General features: G+C 54.9%; 3 protein-coding genes across 9 annotated transcripts in view; 1 reads left to right on the forward strand and 2 right to left on the reverse strand.

The window, feature by feature from the left end:
- Positions 1-16,417, forward strand: GCDH (glutaryl-CoA dehydrogenase). Of its 7 annotated transcripts, none has more exons than XR_009539765.1 (12): positions 9,279-9,436; positions 9,513-9,642; positions 9,732-9,767; positions 10,050-10,193; positions 10,362-10,424; positions 10,704-10,874; positions 11,591-11,720; positions 11,802-12,018; positions 12,558-12,661; positions 12,929-13,054; positions 13,334-15,562; positions 16,058-16,417. XR_009539765.1 is itself a non-coding variant. In XM_060144965.1 (12 exons), exons 2-12 carry the CDS (start codon positions 9,552-9,554, stop codon positions 15,158-15,160), a joined length of 1,317 nt encoding a protein of 438 aa, XP_060000948.1. In that variant the 5' UTR covers positions 9,279-9,436; positions 9,513-9,551; the 3' UTR covers positions 15,161-15,635. The 7 variants fall into 7 exon arrangements, 5 of the variants coding, with proteins under 5 accessions (XP_060000947.1, XP_060000948.1, XP_060000945.1 ...); XR_009539766.1 differs by having other exon boundaries at positions 16,284-16,417; XM_060144965.1 differs by lacking the exon at positions 16,058-16,417 and having other exon boundaries at positions 13,334-13,494; positions 15,087-15,635.
- Positions 906-4,277, reverse strand: KLF1 (KLF transcription factor 1). Its single transcript, XM_060144973.1, has 3 exons — positions 4,191-4,277; positions 2,697-3,537; positions 906-1,508 (listed from the first exon to the last, which is right to left on the reverse strand). The coding sequence occupies exons 1-3, from the start codon at positions 4,275-4,277 to the stop codon at positions 1,333-1,335; spliced, it is 1,104 nt and encodes a 367-aa protein (XP_060000956.1). The 3' UTR covers positions 906-1,332.
- SYCE2 (synaptonemal complex central element protein 2) overlaps positions 14,731-17,481 on the reverse strand; it is a 13,513-nt gene continuing 10,762 nt past the window's right edge. The window contains exons 4-5 of the mRNA XM_060144983.1: positions 16,116-16,304; positions 14,731-15,002 (exon numbers count right to left, since the gene is read on the reverse strand). Of these exons, the coding sequence (XP_060000966.1) occupies positions 14,955-15,002; positions 16,116-16,304 (237 nt within the window). The 3' untranslated portion in view covers positions 14,731-14,954. The remainder of the gene's footprint in view (positions 15,003-16,115; positions 16,305-17,481) is intronic.

Consider the following 17,481-nt stretch of genomic DNA (forward strand, 5'->3'; position numbering starts at 1 on the left):
ATCAACACTCTTCCGCTGAACCTCGCCCCTCCCCTGGCTTCTCCGTCAGAGGTAAATTTGGATTTTTTTTTCCTTTCCTGCCTTAAAGCCTGAGGTCCAACTCTTGTGATTTTTGCTCCCTTAAAGGGTGCTTGCCCTCCTGGTCCTCCCCCTTTTCATTCTGCACGTTCCCCCCACCCCCCGCCACCGTCGCTGAGCTAGCCAAGGGGTCACTTCGGATGATGACAGGGTGAAGGATGACGGGGCTCTGGGACCCGGCTGAGGATTTTTTTTTTATTTTTATTTTTTGGCTGCGTTGGGTTTTCGTTGCTGCGCGTGAGCTTTACTCTAGTTGCGGTGAGCGGGGGCTACTCTTCTTTGCCGAGCGCGGGCTTCTCATTGCGATGGCTTTTCGTTGCGGGGCACCTGCTCTAGGCGTGCGGGCTTCAATAGTTGCAGCACGCAGGCTCGGTAGTTGTGGCTCGCGGGCTCTAAAGCGCAGGCTCAGTAGTTGTGGCCCTTGGGCTTAGTTGCTCCGCGGCATGTGGGATCTTCCCCCACCAGGGCTCCAACCCGTGTCCCCTGCATTGGCAGGTGGATTCTTAATCACTGTACCACTAGGGAAGCCCCCGGGGCGGAGGATTCTTAAGTGGAGGAAGATGGTCCCTGTGAATGTGTCTGGGTTGCGAGGCAGGAGACAGGGACAATGTAGCCTGACCTTGGGGTGGGGGAAGGACCGGCTGCAAGTGCCTGAGGAGGGTTGCCCAGTTTTAGGAGAGGAGGGTGTAGTGTGTGTATGGCTCCCCAATATCACCTCTGGGGTTAAGCTTCTTCCCAACTTCCACACCCAAAACCCACAAATTCAGACCAACACTGAAGCTTTATCTGGGAGGAGCATTTTTACGAGACCCGTAACCATTCACAGCAATGCCAGCCGCTATCTGGAGCTTCAGGAGTCACAGCGTGAAGCCTTCTTCTAGAACCAGGGTCTCTGGGAAGCCTCACCGCACAACACCTCCGTTGTCTAGGGCCACCTGTGAGCTGGCCTGATGGTCCAGCTCTCTGAGGGTCTGTCTCTTTGTCAGAAGTATCTAAGTATCCACCTGAGTCCGTTTATTTGGAGGTCTGTCTCGCTCGGTCTGCATGACCGTGTGTGACTGTGGCTCCCTTTGGTCAAGGACATGTGGGAACTTCTGCTGGAGGCTCCCCCAGGTCTGTCTATGGGCCAGTCCTTGGTGGATCTGTGGGCCCAAGAGTCCAGACGAGGGTTCCTCCGAGGGAAAACCACCGTGCCTGGATCCGTTCTTGTTCTCACCCCAGTCCCCAGAAAAGGTCCAAGTGCCTGGGCGGGGCTCAGAGATGACGCTTCATGTGCAAGGCCAGATGATCCGAGCGCGAAAAAGCACGCGAACAGAGCTGGCAGCGGAAGGGACGCTGACCGGTGTGCTTTCGGTAGTGACGGGTCAGCTCGTCGGAGCGCGCGAACCTCCAGCCACAGCCGTCCCACGTGCAGGCGTATGGCTTCTCCCCTGGGGGGGACGAGGAAGCCTTGAGAGCCACTGTCCCCCACACCTGGTCCCAGAGTCCTCCCTCCTAGCCTTGGCCGAGACTAGGGTGAGGCAAGTGAGGCGCCTAGGTCGTGACGTTTAAGGAGGCACTCACTCTCGGGGAGGGTCTGAATCTGTACCCAGGACCGGCCTCTGCTACCCCGACCCTTCTTCTTCTGTGCCTGCTGGCGCCAGGCCCCTCTTCACTTCCTGGTCACAAGTCGCGCCCTCTACACTACTAGCCCTACTTCCTGTGCCCGGTACCCTGCCCCTGCGTCCTAATGCCGCCACAATCTTCGTCCTTTGGCACTGCCCCTATGTCCCAGCCCCTCCTTTGCACCAGGGGACCCTCAAGCTGCTGCCCAATCCTGTCCCTGGCCTTGGCCCTTGAGCCCCGAAATCCACCTGGTGTTCCAGGCCCTGTCCCCAGTGATCATGCTCTCCCCCTGCTAGACGTGGCCCCTCCTCCCTGCGTTCCTGGACGGGTCTGTACACGTGGCCCCATCCTCTGAGCGGACCCCTATGCATAGGCCTCATTCCTCCTCCTCCCCGCCTCTGTTCCACGTCCCCTCCCCTGTCTTTGGCTTCTCGGGACCCGGCTTCTTCTATGCCTACCCTCCTGTATTTCCCAGCCATTTCCCTTTGCTCTCCAGGATCTGCCTCTGCGTCCGGGCCCCTGAAACTAACTCTCCTGAGCTCCAGCACGCCCCCTACAGTCTAACCAAGCAACCCACTCTGTATACTCCTGGCTACCACCCCAGAACACCTAACTCCGTTCCCGCTTGCCCCAAAACTGAACCCTGGGTCTTTGGCCCCGCCCCTGGTATTTCGAGCTGTCCTCTCCCCGCAGTCCCTCCTCTAGCCCCGGCCCCTACACATCTTGCCTGGCTTTCTGCTCTTCGGCCCGTCCCTGGCCCAGGTCTTAGCCCTCGGTTCCTTGAAATGCTTCCCAGGTTCTCCATGTCCTCTCTCCGTCCCCACATGCTTTCCGCACTACTTCCCATCCGGCTCCTGATGTTCCAGACTCGTCCCCAGCTCCTTCTGCCCAGCCTTTTGCTCCGAGACTTTGCTTTAGCCCCGCCCCTTGCTCCCGGTTTCCAGCTCCTCTGCAGCTCTAGGCTCCCAAGGTCCCACCCAGCCCCGCCCCTGCACCGGGCCCTGCCCCCTCACCTGTGTGCGTGCGTAGATGCGCCTTCAGGTGAGAACTCTTGGTGTAGCTCTTTCCGCAGCCCGGGTGCGTGCACGTGTGCGCAGCCTGCCTCTTGCGCGCCCACGATCGCCTGCTGCGCTTGGGTGGCACGGCCTCCGCGGTCCCTCCTGGGTCTCCTGTGGTCCCCCCGAGTCCTGCACCCGTCGTCCCGGGCCCTAGACAACTCAGGAAGGAGTGGGGCGTGGCGGGACCGGGCGCCGGAGCCTGGAGCCCGCGGAAGAGCTGGAAGTGCCCTTGGTACTGCGGCATCGGGTACAGCGCAGGGTACCCGGACAGCAGCCCGTAGGGGGCTCCCGGCGCTGCAGGCACTGAAAGCCCCGTCCGGGGGAAATAGCTGCTGGAGGAACCCGCACCCGGTCCCGGGTACATCGGCTGCAGCGGCAGCGCCTTGTGCTCGGGGGCTGGAATCAGGGCTGGACCCACGAAGGCATCGGGAGCCGGGGCTCGTGGGGTCGGGCGCGCCCAGCCCGGGTGCTCCTCGGGACCCAAGAGCCCAGCCACCAGCCCCGGGCCTCCCGCGTACGCGCCCAGAGTCTCGGGCGGCAGTGGGAATTGCACCCCGGAACCTTCGCCAGGCGCCAGAGCGCAAGTCTGGGGGACGCAGGTCTGGAGCGCGGTGCCCGGCTCTGGGCACGGAAAGTTGGTGAGGAGGAGATCCAGGTCCCAGGGGGTAGCCGCGTCCCTCTCATCGTCTTCGTCCTCCCCGGGCGTGTCCTCCAACTCAGGCCTCACGTGAAGGGGTGGCCCTGTGGGCTCGGGGGGGCCTGGGCCCAAGTCCTGCACCTCTTCAGAGCGCCACCACTGTGGGAGGGAGCCGGTAGCACGAAGTTTCAGTGGACACCAGGGTATCCTGCCCGGAGACGGTGGGGGCCGGATGCCCTGATGGGGGCAGACTGGCTAGAGGCTCAGTAAAGGGGTCTTGTTTGCTTGTCTGTCATGTCAGTCTGTCCCTCACATTGTCCTTCCCCCCTCCCCCCACCACCTCAGCTCCAGAGACAGAGGTCTGTCGGTCAGGCTGGAGGCAGGAGATAAGGCTTACATTATCTGGGGCCACACTCAGGCACGGGGGAAGGGGTGGCAGAGTCAAGAATGGAAGGCTGGGGGAGGCTCAGCCTTGCCTCAGTTTCCCCCAAGAATCTTCCTCTTCTTCCCTGTCCCCCAGCAAGATTAATTCCAAGATTAATTCCTGGATGTCCCCTAGACGCATCTGCCATTTCCCTCTGATATCTGGGGGTGTCTCACTGAGCCTAGATCCCTGAGTTGTTCAGTTCCCAGCCTCAGTTTTCTATGACAGAAATAGGCCCTTAGACCAAGTTCAGACCCCTGGCCTGCACTGAGGACACCCAGTGCCGACCAGGTCTCTGAATTCCAAGGCAATATTCAGACCTGATCCCCCAGCTCTGCGGCCTGGGCCCGGAACCCCTGGCAGCCCATCTAGACCCCACTGGCCCCACCTTGAGGAAGTCTTCCTGTGTGTCCAAGAAGGGGCCCAGGGTGGTCAGCGTGCTGATGGAGGGCAAGGCGGTCTCCGCTGCAGCCATGGCTGGCTGGTGCCCACCCTGGGGCTCAGGCCTCCTCTCCTTTGGCGGCCTCGTGGGCTCTGAGGCTCTGATGGCCCCTTGGAGGGCTCCTCTCTGCCCTCAGCTGATTGGCTGCAGCCCCTGATAAGGGGCAGGCAAAGGCGGGGGTCACCGTTTCTGGGGGAACAGACTTCGCCTAGGCCTGTTTGGGGCTGAGCCTTAAAGACTGATCCTGTATCCAAAGCCAATCAGATGTTCAGGGGCTGGGGGTTCAGGGGCTGGGGGTTCAGGGGCTGGGGGTTCAGGGGTTGGGCAAAGTGAGGCACTGGGTTCCCAAAGAAGGAGAAACTTGGAGTCTGTTCTCAGTTACCTTCCTGGAGAAGGGGTGACAGGCAGAATGGGGATTCTGGGAAGGAGCTTCAAGACCCCCTTGCCCCTGACCAGGACCTTGCAGCTCTCCCCTTCCCCATAAACAGCAGCAGCTGTGCTGATGGCGGGACTTGGCATGAGCTCCCTGCCAGGCCAAGCATTATCAGACTCCCCAGATGTTGGAGGCTGCTATCAGGTGGGGACCCAGAAGAGCCAAGGCTCTGTCCCTGGTGAGTGCGAGGGCTGGGGGCTGGGAATTAACTCGGTTTTAAATTTCCTGGGTAGTGAGCTCCCAGGTCTGAGCCCAGTGGCAGGAGAGGCCCCTGCCAATCAGCCGTCACTGTCTACCGTGGACACCCCCCCAACCCAGGCGGCATTGCAGGGAGTGTAGCTGCATGGAGGCTGAGGCTGGCGCAACTAGAGCTGCTCCAGCGTGATGGGGGCTGGGAAGGAGGAGGTGACTCCCTCTCCTGCGTGGCATGGGAAGGTTGGATCGGGCCATAGGAAATACCTGACCTGCAGGAGACCTGGCTGCTTCTTGATTTCTACCCCACATGGGGGAGGGAATCTGAGGTTCCGCACCAGAGACCGTGGTACCAAGGGAGTCCAGGTGGGTGACACAGACACACATCACAGACACATAGTTCATAGTCACACACACACACACACACACACACACACACACTCACTATGCAATTACATAATGACACAAATCCCCTGGTCCCTAAGTCACCCACCCCATATAGTCCCTGCACAAATACTTGTGTGTCTGTGTGTCACATAGACCATGCACAGACGTACAATTCTCAGGCACAAAAACAACCATCCACTACGTTGGTTACATGATGTTACAGTCACACAATCCCTCAGACACAGAATTCATAATCAGGCGCTGACAGTCATACACAGTTACCCAAATCACACACAGTCACACACACGATTTAGTCACAACCAAACAGGCACATGGAGAGTCCTGGATATATCGTCACAGAACTATAGAAGATGCAGTCACACAATCCCATCAAACACAGACGAAGCCTGAGACACAAAAGTGTAAAACACATCCACACAACCATTCACAAACACACTTTTGATGTAGTCAGGCACACAGTTATACATCAGGCACAGACATGATCACACGCTACAACCTTACATAGTCACAGCCACCTGTCTCTGATACTGTGTATAATTATTTAGTCACACAACTGAACTACTAATGCACAACCACAGGGGGCGCACCCAAACACAACCACACTAACATGAAATCAGACACCCTGGTAGTGAAAGGCATGCAACCTCACCCAGATGGAGGTACATCACCAGAGCTGGTGCAGCATAAATGCATCACACAAAAAGACAAAAAATTATCATGTGCAACAAGGGTGGGGGGAGCAAAAGAGTCATGTAAAAATCAGCTCGACAGGGCTTCCCTGGTGGCACAGTGGTTGAGAGTCCGCCTGCCGATGCAGGGGACATGGGTTCGTGCCCCGGTCCGGGAAGATCCCACATGCCGCGGAGCGGCTGGGCCCGTGAGCCATGGCCACTGAGCCTGCACGTCCGGAGCCTGTGCTCCGCAACGGGAGAGGCCACAGCAGTGAGAGGCCCGCGTACCGCAAAAAAAAAAAAAAAAAAAATCAGAAAAATCAGCTCGACAAACCTACTAGGATGGCTATTAACAACAACAAAAAAGGAAAATAACAAGTGTTGGTGAGGATGCCGAGAAATTGGAACCATCGTACACTGCTGGTGGGAATGCAAAGTGGTGCAGCTACTGTGGAAAACAGTTTGATGATTCTTCAATTAGTTAAACACAGAGTTACCATATGACCCAGCAATTTCACTCCTAGGTATATACCTAAGGGAACTGAAAACGTGTACTGGATCAAGTATGTGTATACTAATGTTCACGGTAGCATTAGTTTCAGTTGCCAAAAGGTGGAAACAACCCAAATGTCCATTAACGGATGGATAAACAAAATGTGGTCCATCTATAGAAAGGAATATTATTCAGCTATAAAAAGTAATGAAGTTCTAATACATGGTACAACATGGATGAACCTCAAAAACATGCTATGTAAAAGAATCCAGTTACAAAATGTCACATATTATATGATTCCACTTATATGAAATATCCAGGATAGGCAAATCCACAGAGACAGAAAGATTAGTGGTTGCCAGGGGCTGGGGGGGGGAGGCGGAAATGGGGAGTGACTGCTTAATGGGTATAAGGTCTCCTTTCAGGGGTGATGGAAGTGTTCTGGAACTAGATAGAGGTGGTGGTTGCACAACATTGTGAATATACTAAAAGCCACTGAACTGTACACTTTAAATGGTTCATTTTGGGGAATTTCCTGGCGGTCCAGTGGTTAGGACTCAGCACTTTCACTGCTGTGGCTGGGGTTCAGTCCCTGGTCGGGGAACCAAGATCCTGCAAGCCACACGGCACAGCCAAAAAATAAAAGTTCATTTTATGTTATGTGAATTTCACTTCAATCAAACAAAATGTTTGAAATTAGAGTGGTTTCCTGGAGAAGAAAGCAGAGTGTCTCTTGGGGAGACATCTCCTTGATTTAGGATAAAGCACTAACAGGCATGTTTGGCTCTGAAAGGTGAGGCAAGAGGTTGAGGGTCGGGGGGGAGGGGTGGGCATCTGGCTGGGAGATAAGGCCTCTGGGAGCAGGTAGCCAGTACGGATGACAGACGTCCCTGGGTGGCAAGGCCTGAGCCTTAATTTGGGTTTCCTAATGTGTATGCTGTCAGCACCCTCTACACCCAGAGAACTCCAGAGAACTCCAATATCCTACAGAGAACTACAATATCCACAACAACCCCAGGGCAGGGAGAACTCCAATATCCACAACAGAGAATTCCAATATCCACAACAGAGAGAGAGAACTCCAATATCCACAGAGAACTCCAATATCCACAACAACCCCAGGGCAGGGAGCTTTGGTGAAAGGAAGGGATGGAAGGTGGGAGGCCATTGGTTCCTGGCGGAGGGAGGTGTCCAGAAGAATAAGAGTTATGTAGAATCCCAGACAATTCAGGGTGGTGATGGACTCCCTACTGAGTGAAGAGAGTTCAAATCATTTTATTTGGATATTAAGGGCAAGAAGGGCCCAGAAAGTGGAAGAGTCTGGACACACCCAGGCCCCAGGCACTTGGGGACATGCAGGCTAGTGATCACCTTCAGACACAATCTCACAGTTACTCCCATCATACTCAGCCACAATGTGTGAGACAGAGCATTCTACACACACAACTACCCAGACTGTCTATGTGGGAAGAGGTGTTCCTGGGTGAGCAGGGAGGGGTCTGTCCTGGGAAGCAGGAGTCCTGGTCCATTGTGACCTTGAGCAAGACCAATCTGCTTTCTGAGCCTTCCTTTCCCCAACTGGGAAATGGACACGGTCATGGTAGATGAGTGACTTTCAGATACAGAGATGGTCAAGCGTGATGCATCCAGATTCGAAAGCACACCACACAAGTGCTCACAAAAGTGATCTAGGTGAGCATAGCCACTCACTCAGCTATATACTCAAGCTCACAACCACACACAACACATAGACCAAATCACACTGACACATATAGTTATATACAATCGCCCAGACATACACAAAAATATCTAGTCATATTCTCACAAAGATAACAGCCGCATCTACAGAGAAAGCCATCAAAACAGAGTCATGGGGCTTCTCTGGTGGCACAGTGGTTAAGAATCTGCCTGCCAATGCAGGGGACACGGCTTCGAGCCCTGGTCTGGGAAGATCCCACATGCGGAGCAACTAAGCCCGTGCGCCACAACTACGGAGCCTGCGTGCCACAACTACCGAAGCCCACGCGCCTAGAGCCTGCACTCTGCAACAAGAGAAGCCACCGCAGTGAGAGAACCGCGTACCACAACGAAGAGTATCCCCCGCTCGCTGCAACCAGAGAAAAGCCCTCACGCAGCAATGAAGACCCAACACAGCCAAAAATAAATAAATAAGTAAAATAAAATAAAACAAAAAATTTAAAAAAAATCAGTAGCCCTGAAAAAATTATTTAAAAAAAGAGTCATGCACACAGTACCACAAAAACACACGATCACATAGAATACCATTACACGAGCTTACAATTAGACAAGAAACCACAAAGACATTCAGCCACACAGTCACAGTTACACAGGCACACAACCACCCATAATCAACAGCCCCACAACGTCACAGAAACAGTCAGCCCCATTCACATATAGATACACAGTCACTCAATCAACCGCACAGAATCACAAAGCATAGGGAATCACACCAAGTCACAGTCACATGTGGCTAGCAAGCTTCCTGGGACAGACTGGCAGACAGCTTGGGCTGAGATCGCCCACCAGAGCCCACCTCCTCCTCCCACACAGAGTACCCCATTAAAGGAGACCTTGAGGTCTGGTCTCCTGGGTACTAGGACTCATTTTTCTCGTGCCTCAGTTGCCTACTTTAACTCCAGACTCTGCCCTCGCCCCCTACCACCAGGAGTGGGCCGAGCTCCCTCCCAGGGCTAATCAGAGCAGGAATACAGCTGGCCAATCGAGTTGGCGCACTCGCCTTCCGCCCCTTTCCTCTTCCGCCCCTTAAAGGGGTTAAGGTGCCTTGGCTTGGGCGCGCCTGCTTACGCCTGCAAGGCTGCCGTGGCCCCTTTAAAAGGCAGAGCCTTGAAAGAGCGGAGTCCTAGGACGAACCAATGACAAGCCCCATTTGGCCTCTTCCCAGCCCGCCCCCTCCGGAGGTCAAAAGCCTTGGTCAGTAGCCCTGTGGCCTGTGCGGTGAACCCGGGGTCTCCAGGTAAGGACTGGCTATAGGGGCCAAGGGCGCAAAGGGCCAGGGGAGCCAGTGCGCTCAGACGCCTCCATTCCTCCAGGTCGGCCTTGGTTGTTCCGCTCGCCAGCTCGCTGCCCACATGGCCCTGAGAGGCGTCTATGGGTGGCTACTGAGCCGCGAGTCCAGCCTGCGAGTCCTTCGTTCATGGAGCTCGGCGGCGACGCAGACCGGTCAGTGCCGGACCTGGGGTGGGATGGGGAGGGAGAAACTTGAGGCTTGGGGACTTTCCCGGGGTGATTTTCCCGTCCTGTGTTTGCAGAAAAAGGCGGGAAGACCCAGAGCCGATCAGCCAAGTGTAAGGACCCCTTGTCGCGCCGTGCGTCTGCGGCCCTTGTCCAACTGTCTGTCTGTCCCGGATGGGCTCTGTCCCGGAATCCGAGGGCTGCCCAGGCGGGGAGGCAGGGCCGCTGAGGCAGTGAGTTTCCCCGAGAAAGGCCACTTTGTCAGTCCTGTTTGCAGCCCACATTTGTTGGGAGCGAAATGGGGGTTGAGGGATGGGGCTGATGATTCTTGGGGAGGGGAGGGTGTGGTGATCGGGTGGGCAGGGATGAGCCCCACCTCCTCCAACTCTGCCCAGCCTCGCGGCCCGAGTTTGACTGGAGGGACCCACTATTGCTGGAGGAGCAGCTGACAGCAGATGAGGTCCTCATCAGGGACACCTTCCGCACCTACTGCCAGGAGCGCCTCATGCCCCGCATCCTGCTGGCCAATCGCAACGAAGGTGCCCAGGCAGGCGGGTGGGCACCCTGGAGCTCCCGCTGCCACCTGAACCACACTCTCCACCATTCACACCAGCTCTGCCTGCTCTAGCTGGGCCTTAGGGCACCTCTGGCCCTGGGTTGGGGCTCCAGTGGGCCAAGGCTGAAGTTGGGCATCTGTCCCTTTGCAGTTTTTCACCGGGAGATCATCTCAGAGATGGGGGAGCTGGGTGTGCTGGGCCCCACCATCAAAGGTAGGGACAAATTTCTCTCCACACTCTGCAGCCCCCACTGTGTCCTGAAAAGCCCCTTCCTTTCCTTGAGCCCAGTTTCCCAGTCTGTAAAGAGAGGCTGTTAATCCCTCTGTCTGAAGTGGCTGTGGGGATGAAACTCTCAAGTAAGGGCCAGCTTGGTACCCTCTCCTTCGGTGCCCCTATGTAGCTGTGTCTCTTGGGCCCCAGGAGTCACTGATCTCATCTGGGCAGGGCTTTGTCCCCCATTGCCCTATTTCTCCCCTCCCCCCCACCCACCAGGGTATGGCTGTGCTGGAGTCTCATCTGTGGCCTATGGGCTCCTGGCCCGAGAGCTGGAGCGAGTGGACAGCGGCTACAGGTCAGCGATGAGTGTCCAGTCCTCTCTTGTCATGCACCCCATCTACGCGTACGGCAGCGAGGAGCAGCAACAGAAGTACCTGCCCCGGCTGGGTGAGCAGCTGCCTGTGGAGCTTGGTGGAAGGAGGGCAGTCCCAATGGTCTGAAACTCAGGGGCAGGGCTATCCCCAGGCCTGCCTTCTGTCCTCACCCCAAGGATATTACCAGTGGCCACTCAGGCCCCCTGCCAGACCCTGGGCTTCACCCCCACATCTGATTCTCCTAAGTCTTTTTTTTTTTTTTCCTAGGTCTCTCTTAACTCTGCCCCTTCCTCACCACCATCATAGCCCCCGTGATTTGCTTTCTGTACTCCCCATTCCAGTCCAAAGTTTAAAGTCTTAACTTCCTAACCGGGTCCACAAAACCCCACGTGAGCAGGCCTCTGCTGATCTTTCCACCTCATCTCTGGCCACTCCCTTGATTGCTCCTTCCCAGCCACACTCAACTACTTGGAATTCTCAGTTGTACCACTAGGCCTTTGCACATCCTGGTCCCTCTACCAGGACTGCTCTTCACACCTTTTCCTGCTTAACTCCTTTTCACTGCCCTTCAAGACAGTTTAGCCCACCCTTTCCTGACTTGTATTGGGCCTCACCCCATCATGGCATTGTGACTATGGCCTGGGTGAGACCTGTCTCTCCACCACCTGGGAGTGCTGTGAGGGCAGGGCTGGACCTGCCTTGGCCTGGCTCAGCGGAGAGGCTGACAATTTTCAGTAGAGGAAATGAATGGGGGAGAGGCAGCCTCGTGACCCTGTCTCATGCCTGCAGCCAAGGGGGAGCTTCTGGGCTGCTTTGGGCTCACAGAGCCTAACCATGGGAGTGACCCCGGCAGCATGGAGACCAGAGCCCGCCAGAACCCGTCCAGCAGGAGCTACACCCTCAGTGGGGCCAAGACCTGGTGAGGGGCCTGGGCGCCTCAGGCAGGTGGGCAAGGGCAGTGGGTGACAGCCAGACGCCTCACTGCCTGTCCTGCCTCCAGGATCACCAACTCACCTGTGGCCGACCTGTTTGTAGTGTGGGCTCGGTGCGAAGATAGTTGCATTCGGGGCTTCCTGTTGGAGAAGGGGATGCGGGGCCTCTCGGCCCCCAAGATTGAGGGAAAGTTTTCTCTGCGGGCCTCGGCCACGGGTATGATTATCATGGACGACGTGGAAGTGCCAGAGGAGAATGTGCTGCCCAAGGCGTCTGGTCTGGCGGTAAGCAGCAGCCACCTTGGGAACTGGCATCAGGTCACCTGCTGGTTCTCTTTTCTCGGGCAGGTACCATGCTAGAGACCCAGCTGGGGAACAGACACACATGGAGTTCACACAGTAGTGATTTGGAGAGGCTCTGCCTGGCTCACTGATGTGCAGAAGCTGCCCCGTTTTGGTGACCATCTCACTCATGCTGGCTCTGCCCAGTACTTATAGGCCTGAACGAGCTTAATCCTTTGATGCATGTGCATCTTCCTGTCTCCTTACATCAACCCCAGGTCTGAGTATCCAATCCAGACCCTGGGCTGGGTAGAACTGTATGCAACCAAGAGTGAGCCGGCAGTGAGCAAGACCTTATGTGCATGAGCTTTGGTGTCAGGGCCACGTGTGACTTAAACAGTTGCCCTGAGTCCCCCTTGTTTACACTGACTGCATGTCTTGGGTATCTGGGGAGGGGGCCTCCCCCCACTACTTAAAAGTTAGTTCTGCGCAGGCCTCTCATCTCTTCTTGGTGGGGCTGAGGCCCCCTCTGAACCCTGCAGGGTCCCTTCGGCTGCCTAAACAATGCCCGCTATGGCATCACCTGGGGTGTGCTTGGAGCTGCTGAGTTCTGTTTGCACACGGCCCGGCAGTACACCCTGGACAGGTGGGTGGGGGCTGCCATGAGAACTCCTGGGGGGGGGGCGTGGGGGCTTGGGTTCCGTCTCTTACCCCCCCCACCCCTGGCCCCCACCCACAAGACCTAAGTTCCTTGCTCTGTGAAATGGCCGAGGAAGCCCTTCTGAGCAGTGAGGGGCTCAGTCAACAATAGGGCCAGAGTGAGCTGCATGGGGGCTGAGGCAGCATGGGAAGGCCCTGGGACAGGACTGGGGAGTGGGCCCTCCTTGTACTTACCCTGACCCTGACCACATAGGATCCAGTTTGGTGTCCCACTGGCCAAGAACCAACTGATTCAGAAGAAGCTGGCGGATATGCTCACCGAGATCACGCTGGGCCTTCATGCCTGCCTGCAGCTCGGCCGCTTGAAGGATCAAGACAAGTAGGGGCTGTGTGTTTGGGGAGGAAGCTGTGGTGGGAGGACCCAGTGCCCCTTCTGGGCATGGTGGCAGCTGGCCCTGGAGAGAGAGGTCCTTCCTGCCTGGTGGCCCCTTGGGACCCATCCCTTCCTGCCTCTCCCTCATTAGGAGCTGTGTCTGTTGCTGTGACGGTAACCCTCCTCCCCAGCTGGGTTTGTCCAGGGTGTAGGGATGCCTGGATGCCCAAAGCAGGGTCAGTTCTTTATAATCCAATGCTCGTTACACGTCTGTGCTTTTCCCAGGGCCACCCCGGAAATGATCTCCCTGCTGAAGAGGAATAACTGTGGGAAGGCCCTGGACATTGCCCGCCAGGCCCGAGACATGCTGGGAGGGAATGGGATTTCTGATGAGTATCACGTGATCCGGCATGCCATGAACCTGGAGGCCGTGAACACTTATGAAGGTGGGGGCTGGATCCCTGGGGTGGGGTTCACAGTGGCCTCACGTCTGGGGAAGAGGACAGCAGACCCAAGTCCTACTCCCAGCTGTCACCAGTCAGCAGCATGACCTGGGGCAAGTCCCACCCTGTGTCCCTCATCTGGAGTGGCCCATACTGGGACCGTGGAAGTAAACCCTCCCAGTCCTTTCCTCCATTATGCTCCAGGGGAGGGATGTTCCCAAGCCTGCTTATGGCTTCCACAGGCATTCCCAGAGCGGGGCATTAATGCCCAGGGAGCTGGTGGATGCAAGGGAGTGAGAGTGCAGCTACACACAGGAATCACCACTCCATTTTATGTGAGAAAAAAAGAGAAAAGGTAAATCATTTGCAGGCTGTGGTGTTTGCACCTGACAACTAGTTGTGACTCACATGGGGCCCAGAACCCCTTGCCTCATGGGAAGACAGACATAGAAAAAGATAGTTAAAAAGAAAAGAGATGTGGGGAATTCCCTGGCGGTCCAGTGGTTAGGACTTGGCCTTTTCACTGCGGTGGCCTGGGTTCAATCCCTGGTTGGGGAACTAAAACCCCACAAGCCGTGGTGCGGCCAAAAAAAAAAAAAGAAAAGAGGTGTACAATTCCAGTGTGAGTCACACAGAACTAGAGGGAGCTGTAACAGGCACTCAATCTCTTAGGGAGAAAGTGGGACCATGTTAAGCCTTGAGGGAGGTGTAGGAGCTCCCTGGGCAGAGATGGCGAAATAGTATCCATGTGGTATTCTGGATGGGACATTCCAGAAACAGCAAGAAGGAGGGCTGGGGGTGGGGGGTTTCTACAGGCATGACAGTGACCCGGAGGACAAGCAGAGGGCACCTTCAGATAGTTTTACGCAGGGGAGGGACAGGGTCAGATTTGCACTTTAGGAAGAAAATAGAATTATTTTGCTCCATAAAAGGGAGGCCATAATCTCTGCCTTCCACCTCTGGAAGCTGAGGAAGAGCAAATGAGAACACTGCGGGCTGTAAAGTATTACTTAGACATGTGGATGTGGGATGGGATGTGGAATGTGGGGCGTGGGGCGGTGGCTCTAGGATGGGGGATCATCTGGGACAGGCAACTAACTGTCTGATGTTTGCTTTCCCATTCCTCCTGTGAGTGAGAAAGGGCCTGATCCATTTCTGCAGAGCTCATCAGCTCTTTCCACCTCTGTGGGAAGAAAGCATGGCTGGGTTGAAAATCAAATGTTTAATCAACCATGTGTGGTTGGGGTCGGGTGAATCGGGGAGCACCAAAGATTGGCCCATGGTGGGGGCTGGACTCGCTGCAGTTTTGGGCCTGGCACAAGGAGCTTTGGGTTGGTTGGTCAGTCGGTTTTTGCCAAGATGCATTACAGAACTCTGAAAAACAATTTTCTCGGCATGGCCAGAATGGTGGCCTCTGAGCCTTCCCTTGGTGGCTGTCACTAAGGGGGCTCTCCTGGCAGCTGTCAGCATTCGCTGTCTTTGTGGGTCTGTTCTTCTTCCAAAGTAGTAGCCTGTGGGGAGACATGAAGATTGACTTTAAAGGGAAGTTGTAAGCTGTTAAGACTCCAAACCAACTCTGCATTTGTCTTGCCCAGGCACTCATGACATCCATGCTCTGATCCTCGGAAGGGCAATCACAGGGATCCAGGCGTTCACAGCCAGCAAGTGAACCCACTTCACCTGCGAGCCCGGATGGTACCAAACCCCTTCCCAGGGAGATACTGCGCTCTGAGCTTAGTCAGGGAGGTGGCAGATGGAGCCATTTCTTCTGGTGGGAAGTGAGAGACGCTGATTTTTAAATATCAAAATTTCCCTTTTGAAGTCATTCAAATGTGTTCCTTAAAAAGAAGATGGGACTGTCTGTACTGAGTTTCTCAATCCAGTTTTAACTGTGGATGGGAACAGACTCCACTCACCTTGGAACAGAAGCTCCCTTTGACAGGGGAGCAGGGAGAGGGAAGGAGAGTGACATGGAAGCAACTTGTGAGGCCCACCTGGTGTCTGACTACGCAAACTACCCCCTCCACACAGCAAGAGGTTACTCTGCGCCCTCTGACCCTCCCATCTTAGGGTAAGTGCCTTATGCTGGACGTTGGAGCAGAGTGAGGGGGAAAGAGAGAATAATAAAGAGTCTGCGTGTCTGAGCCCACAGTGTTGGACCACAGTTACTCGTAACCACCCGAGAAGTTATTTCAGTCACAGGAGAAAGGAACATGTGTCGGGGCTGTGAAGCGCGCTGGGACCTGGTGGGGATTTCCCCCACCCCAGTGATCCATGCCTGAGTTTTGGGCTCAGCTGTAATAAATAAACCCGGTGAGGCACTGCCAGGGCTCAGGGCTCAGGGCAGAGGGGATTTTGTCCTTTCTGTCACCACAGAGCTGACGCACAGTGTGGGAAATAACGGTCCAGCTTCTCAGTTCGGACTCCCCACATTACAGGGGAGCACGGCGCCACAAGTGGAATGGCAAGAGCCCCAGGGCTTTTGCAGTAATAGTGGCCCCTGTGGGGTTTAGGGCCCGGTGGTGCTAATGTCCTTGTTCTCTGTTGACATTTACTTTCACCTTAGCTGCTACAACTCTCGTTCCTCTGGCGGCACCCATGTGCATGCGTGAGTTCAGTCCTACCTCAGGCTGGCCGCACAGGTCTTTGTACATGGTCTCCACGCTGTGGCACACTTCTTTGAGCTCTGTTTCCAGGTGACTGATTTTTGCCATTTTTTGGGTGAACTCTTGGAGCTTTTCCTGAATGATCTTGTTGTGGTGATTATAAATCTGATACATCCTCTCCTCTAGCTTCTCTGTCAGGTCTGAAACCTTTGAAAGAATAAGATGTTCTTGGAAAGTCAAACAAGAGGCATCACAAGACATTTGTTCTAGCTGGCTCTTTAAGATTTCTGCAATTTATCTTATAAAAGTGGTAAAAACAACTCCTGTGACTGGAGGTGAAATTGCCTATATGTTAAGTTTTTCTTTTTAAAAAGCAAGGTGCGAGAATTCCCCAGTGGTCCAGTGGTAAAGAATCCGCCTTCCAGTGCAGGGGACGCGGGCCCAATCCCTGGTCGGGCGGGGAACTAAGATCCCACATGCCGTGCGGCAACTAAGCCCGCGTGCCACAACTATTGAGCTCCCACACCTCAACTAGAGAGCCTGTGTGCCGCAGAGCCCACACACCACAACTAGAGAGAGGAAAACCCTCACACCACAGCTAGAGAGAAGACTGCGCGCCGCAACTAGAGAGAAACCTGAGCAGACCGCGTGCCGTAAGGAAAAAGATCCCGCGTGCCTCAGCAAAGATCCCGTGTGCCGTGACTAAGACCCAAAGCAGCCAAAAAAAAAAAAGGAAAATAAATAAATAAAATAAAATAAATATTTAAAAAAAACAAGTTGCAAAAGTATGTATATAGTATAAGCTCAACCAGGTTAGGAGGAAAGTACATAGAACAGAGACTGGAAGAAAACGTGCAACAAAGTGGCTTCTGGGTGGTGGTATCAGGGTGTTTTTATATTTTTTCTGCTATGTTATATTTTTCTCTACTCTCTAAATTTTCTATGTACAAGGTAGGTAGGGATGGTGGGGGGCAGGGAAAAAAGTCAGCCTGTCATTGAGAGATGACGTGGAATCCACAAGCTGTCCAGCTCACAGGACCCATTACGCGTTCTGAAGAAGCATCGGCGGGGACAACCATTAACACCAGACCTGAACATAACATCAGGCTTTGTTAGACATAAGCCCCAGCCATGTCCAGGGACCTCCACTCTCCTGTCACAAATCATTCAACTTCTGGAGGACAAATGGGTATGACAATGCAGGTTATGCCTCAATGCCCTCCTGCCACAGCCATTAGTCCTGGCATGAAGTAAGGGCCTGGGCTGTGGGTGCAGATGAACCTTGGCTTCTTATCCTGGTTCTCTCACTTAGGCAAATTATTTCCAAACCTTACTTTTCCCATCTACAAAATGGGTCCAATCTCTTTGCAGGATTGTTGTATGG

This window comes from Lagenorhynchus albirostris, chromosome 3, assembly GCF_949774975.1.
Source record: "Lagenorhynchus albirostris chromosome 3, mLagAlb1.1, whole genome shotgun sequence".
Classification (NCBI taxonomy): domain Eukaryota; kingdom Metazoa; phylum Chordata; class Mammalia; order Artiodactyla; family Delphinidae; genus Lagenorhynchus; species Lagenorhynchus albirostris.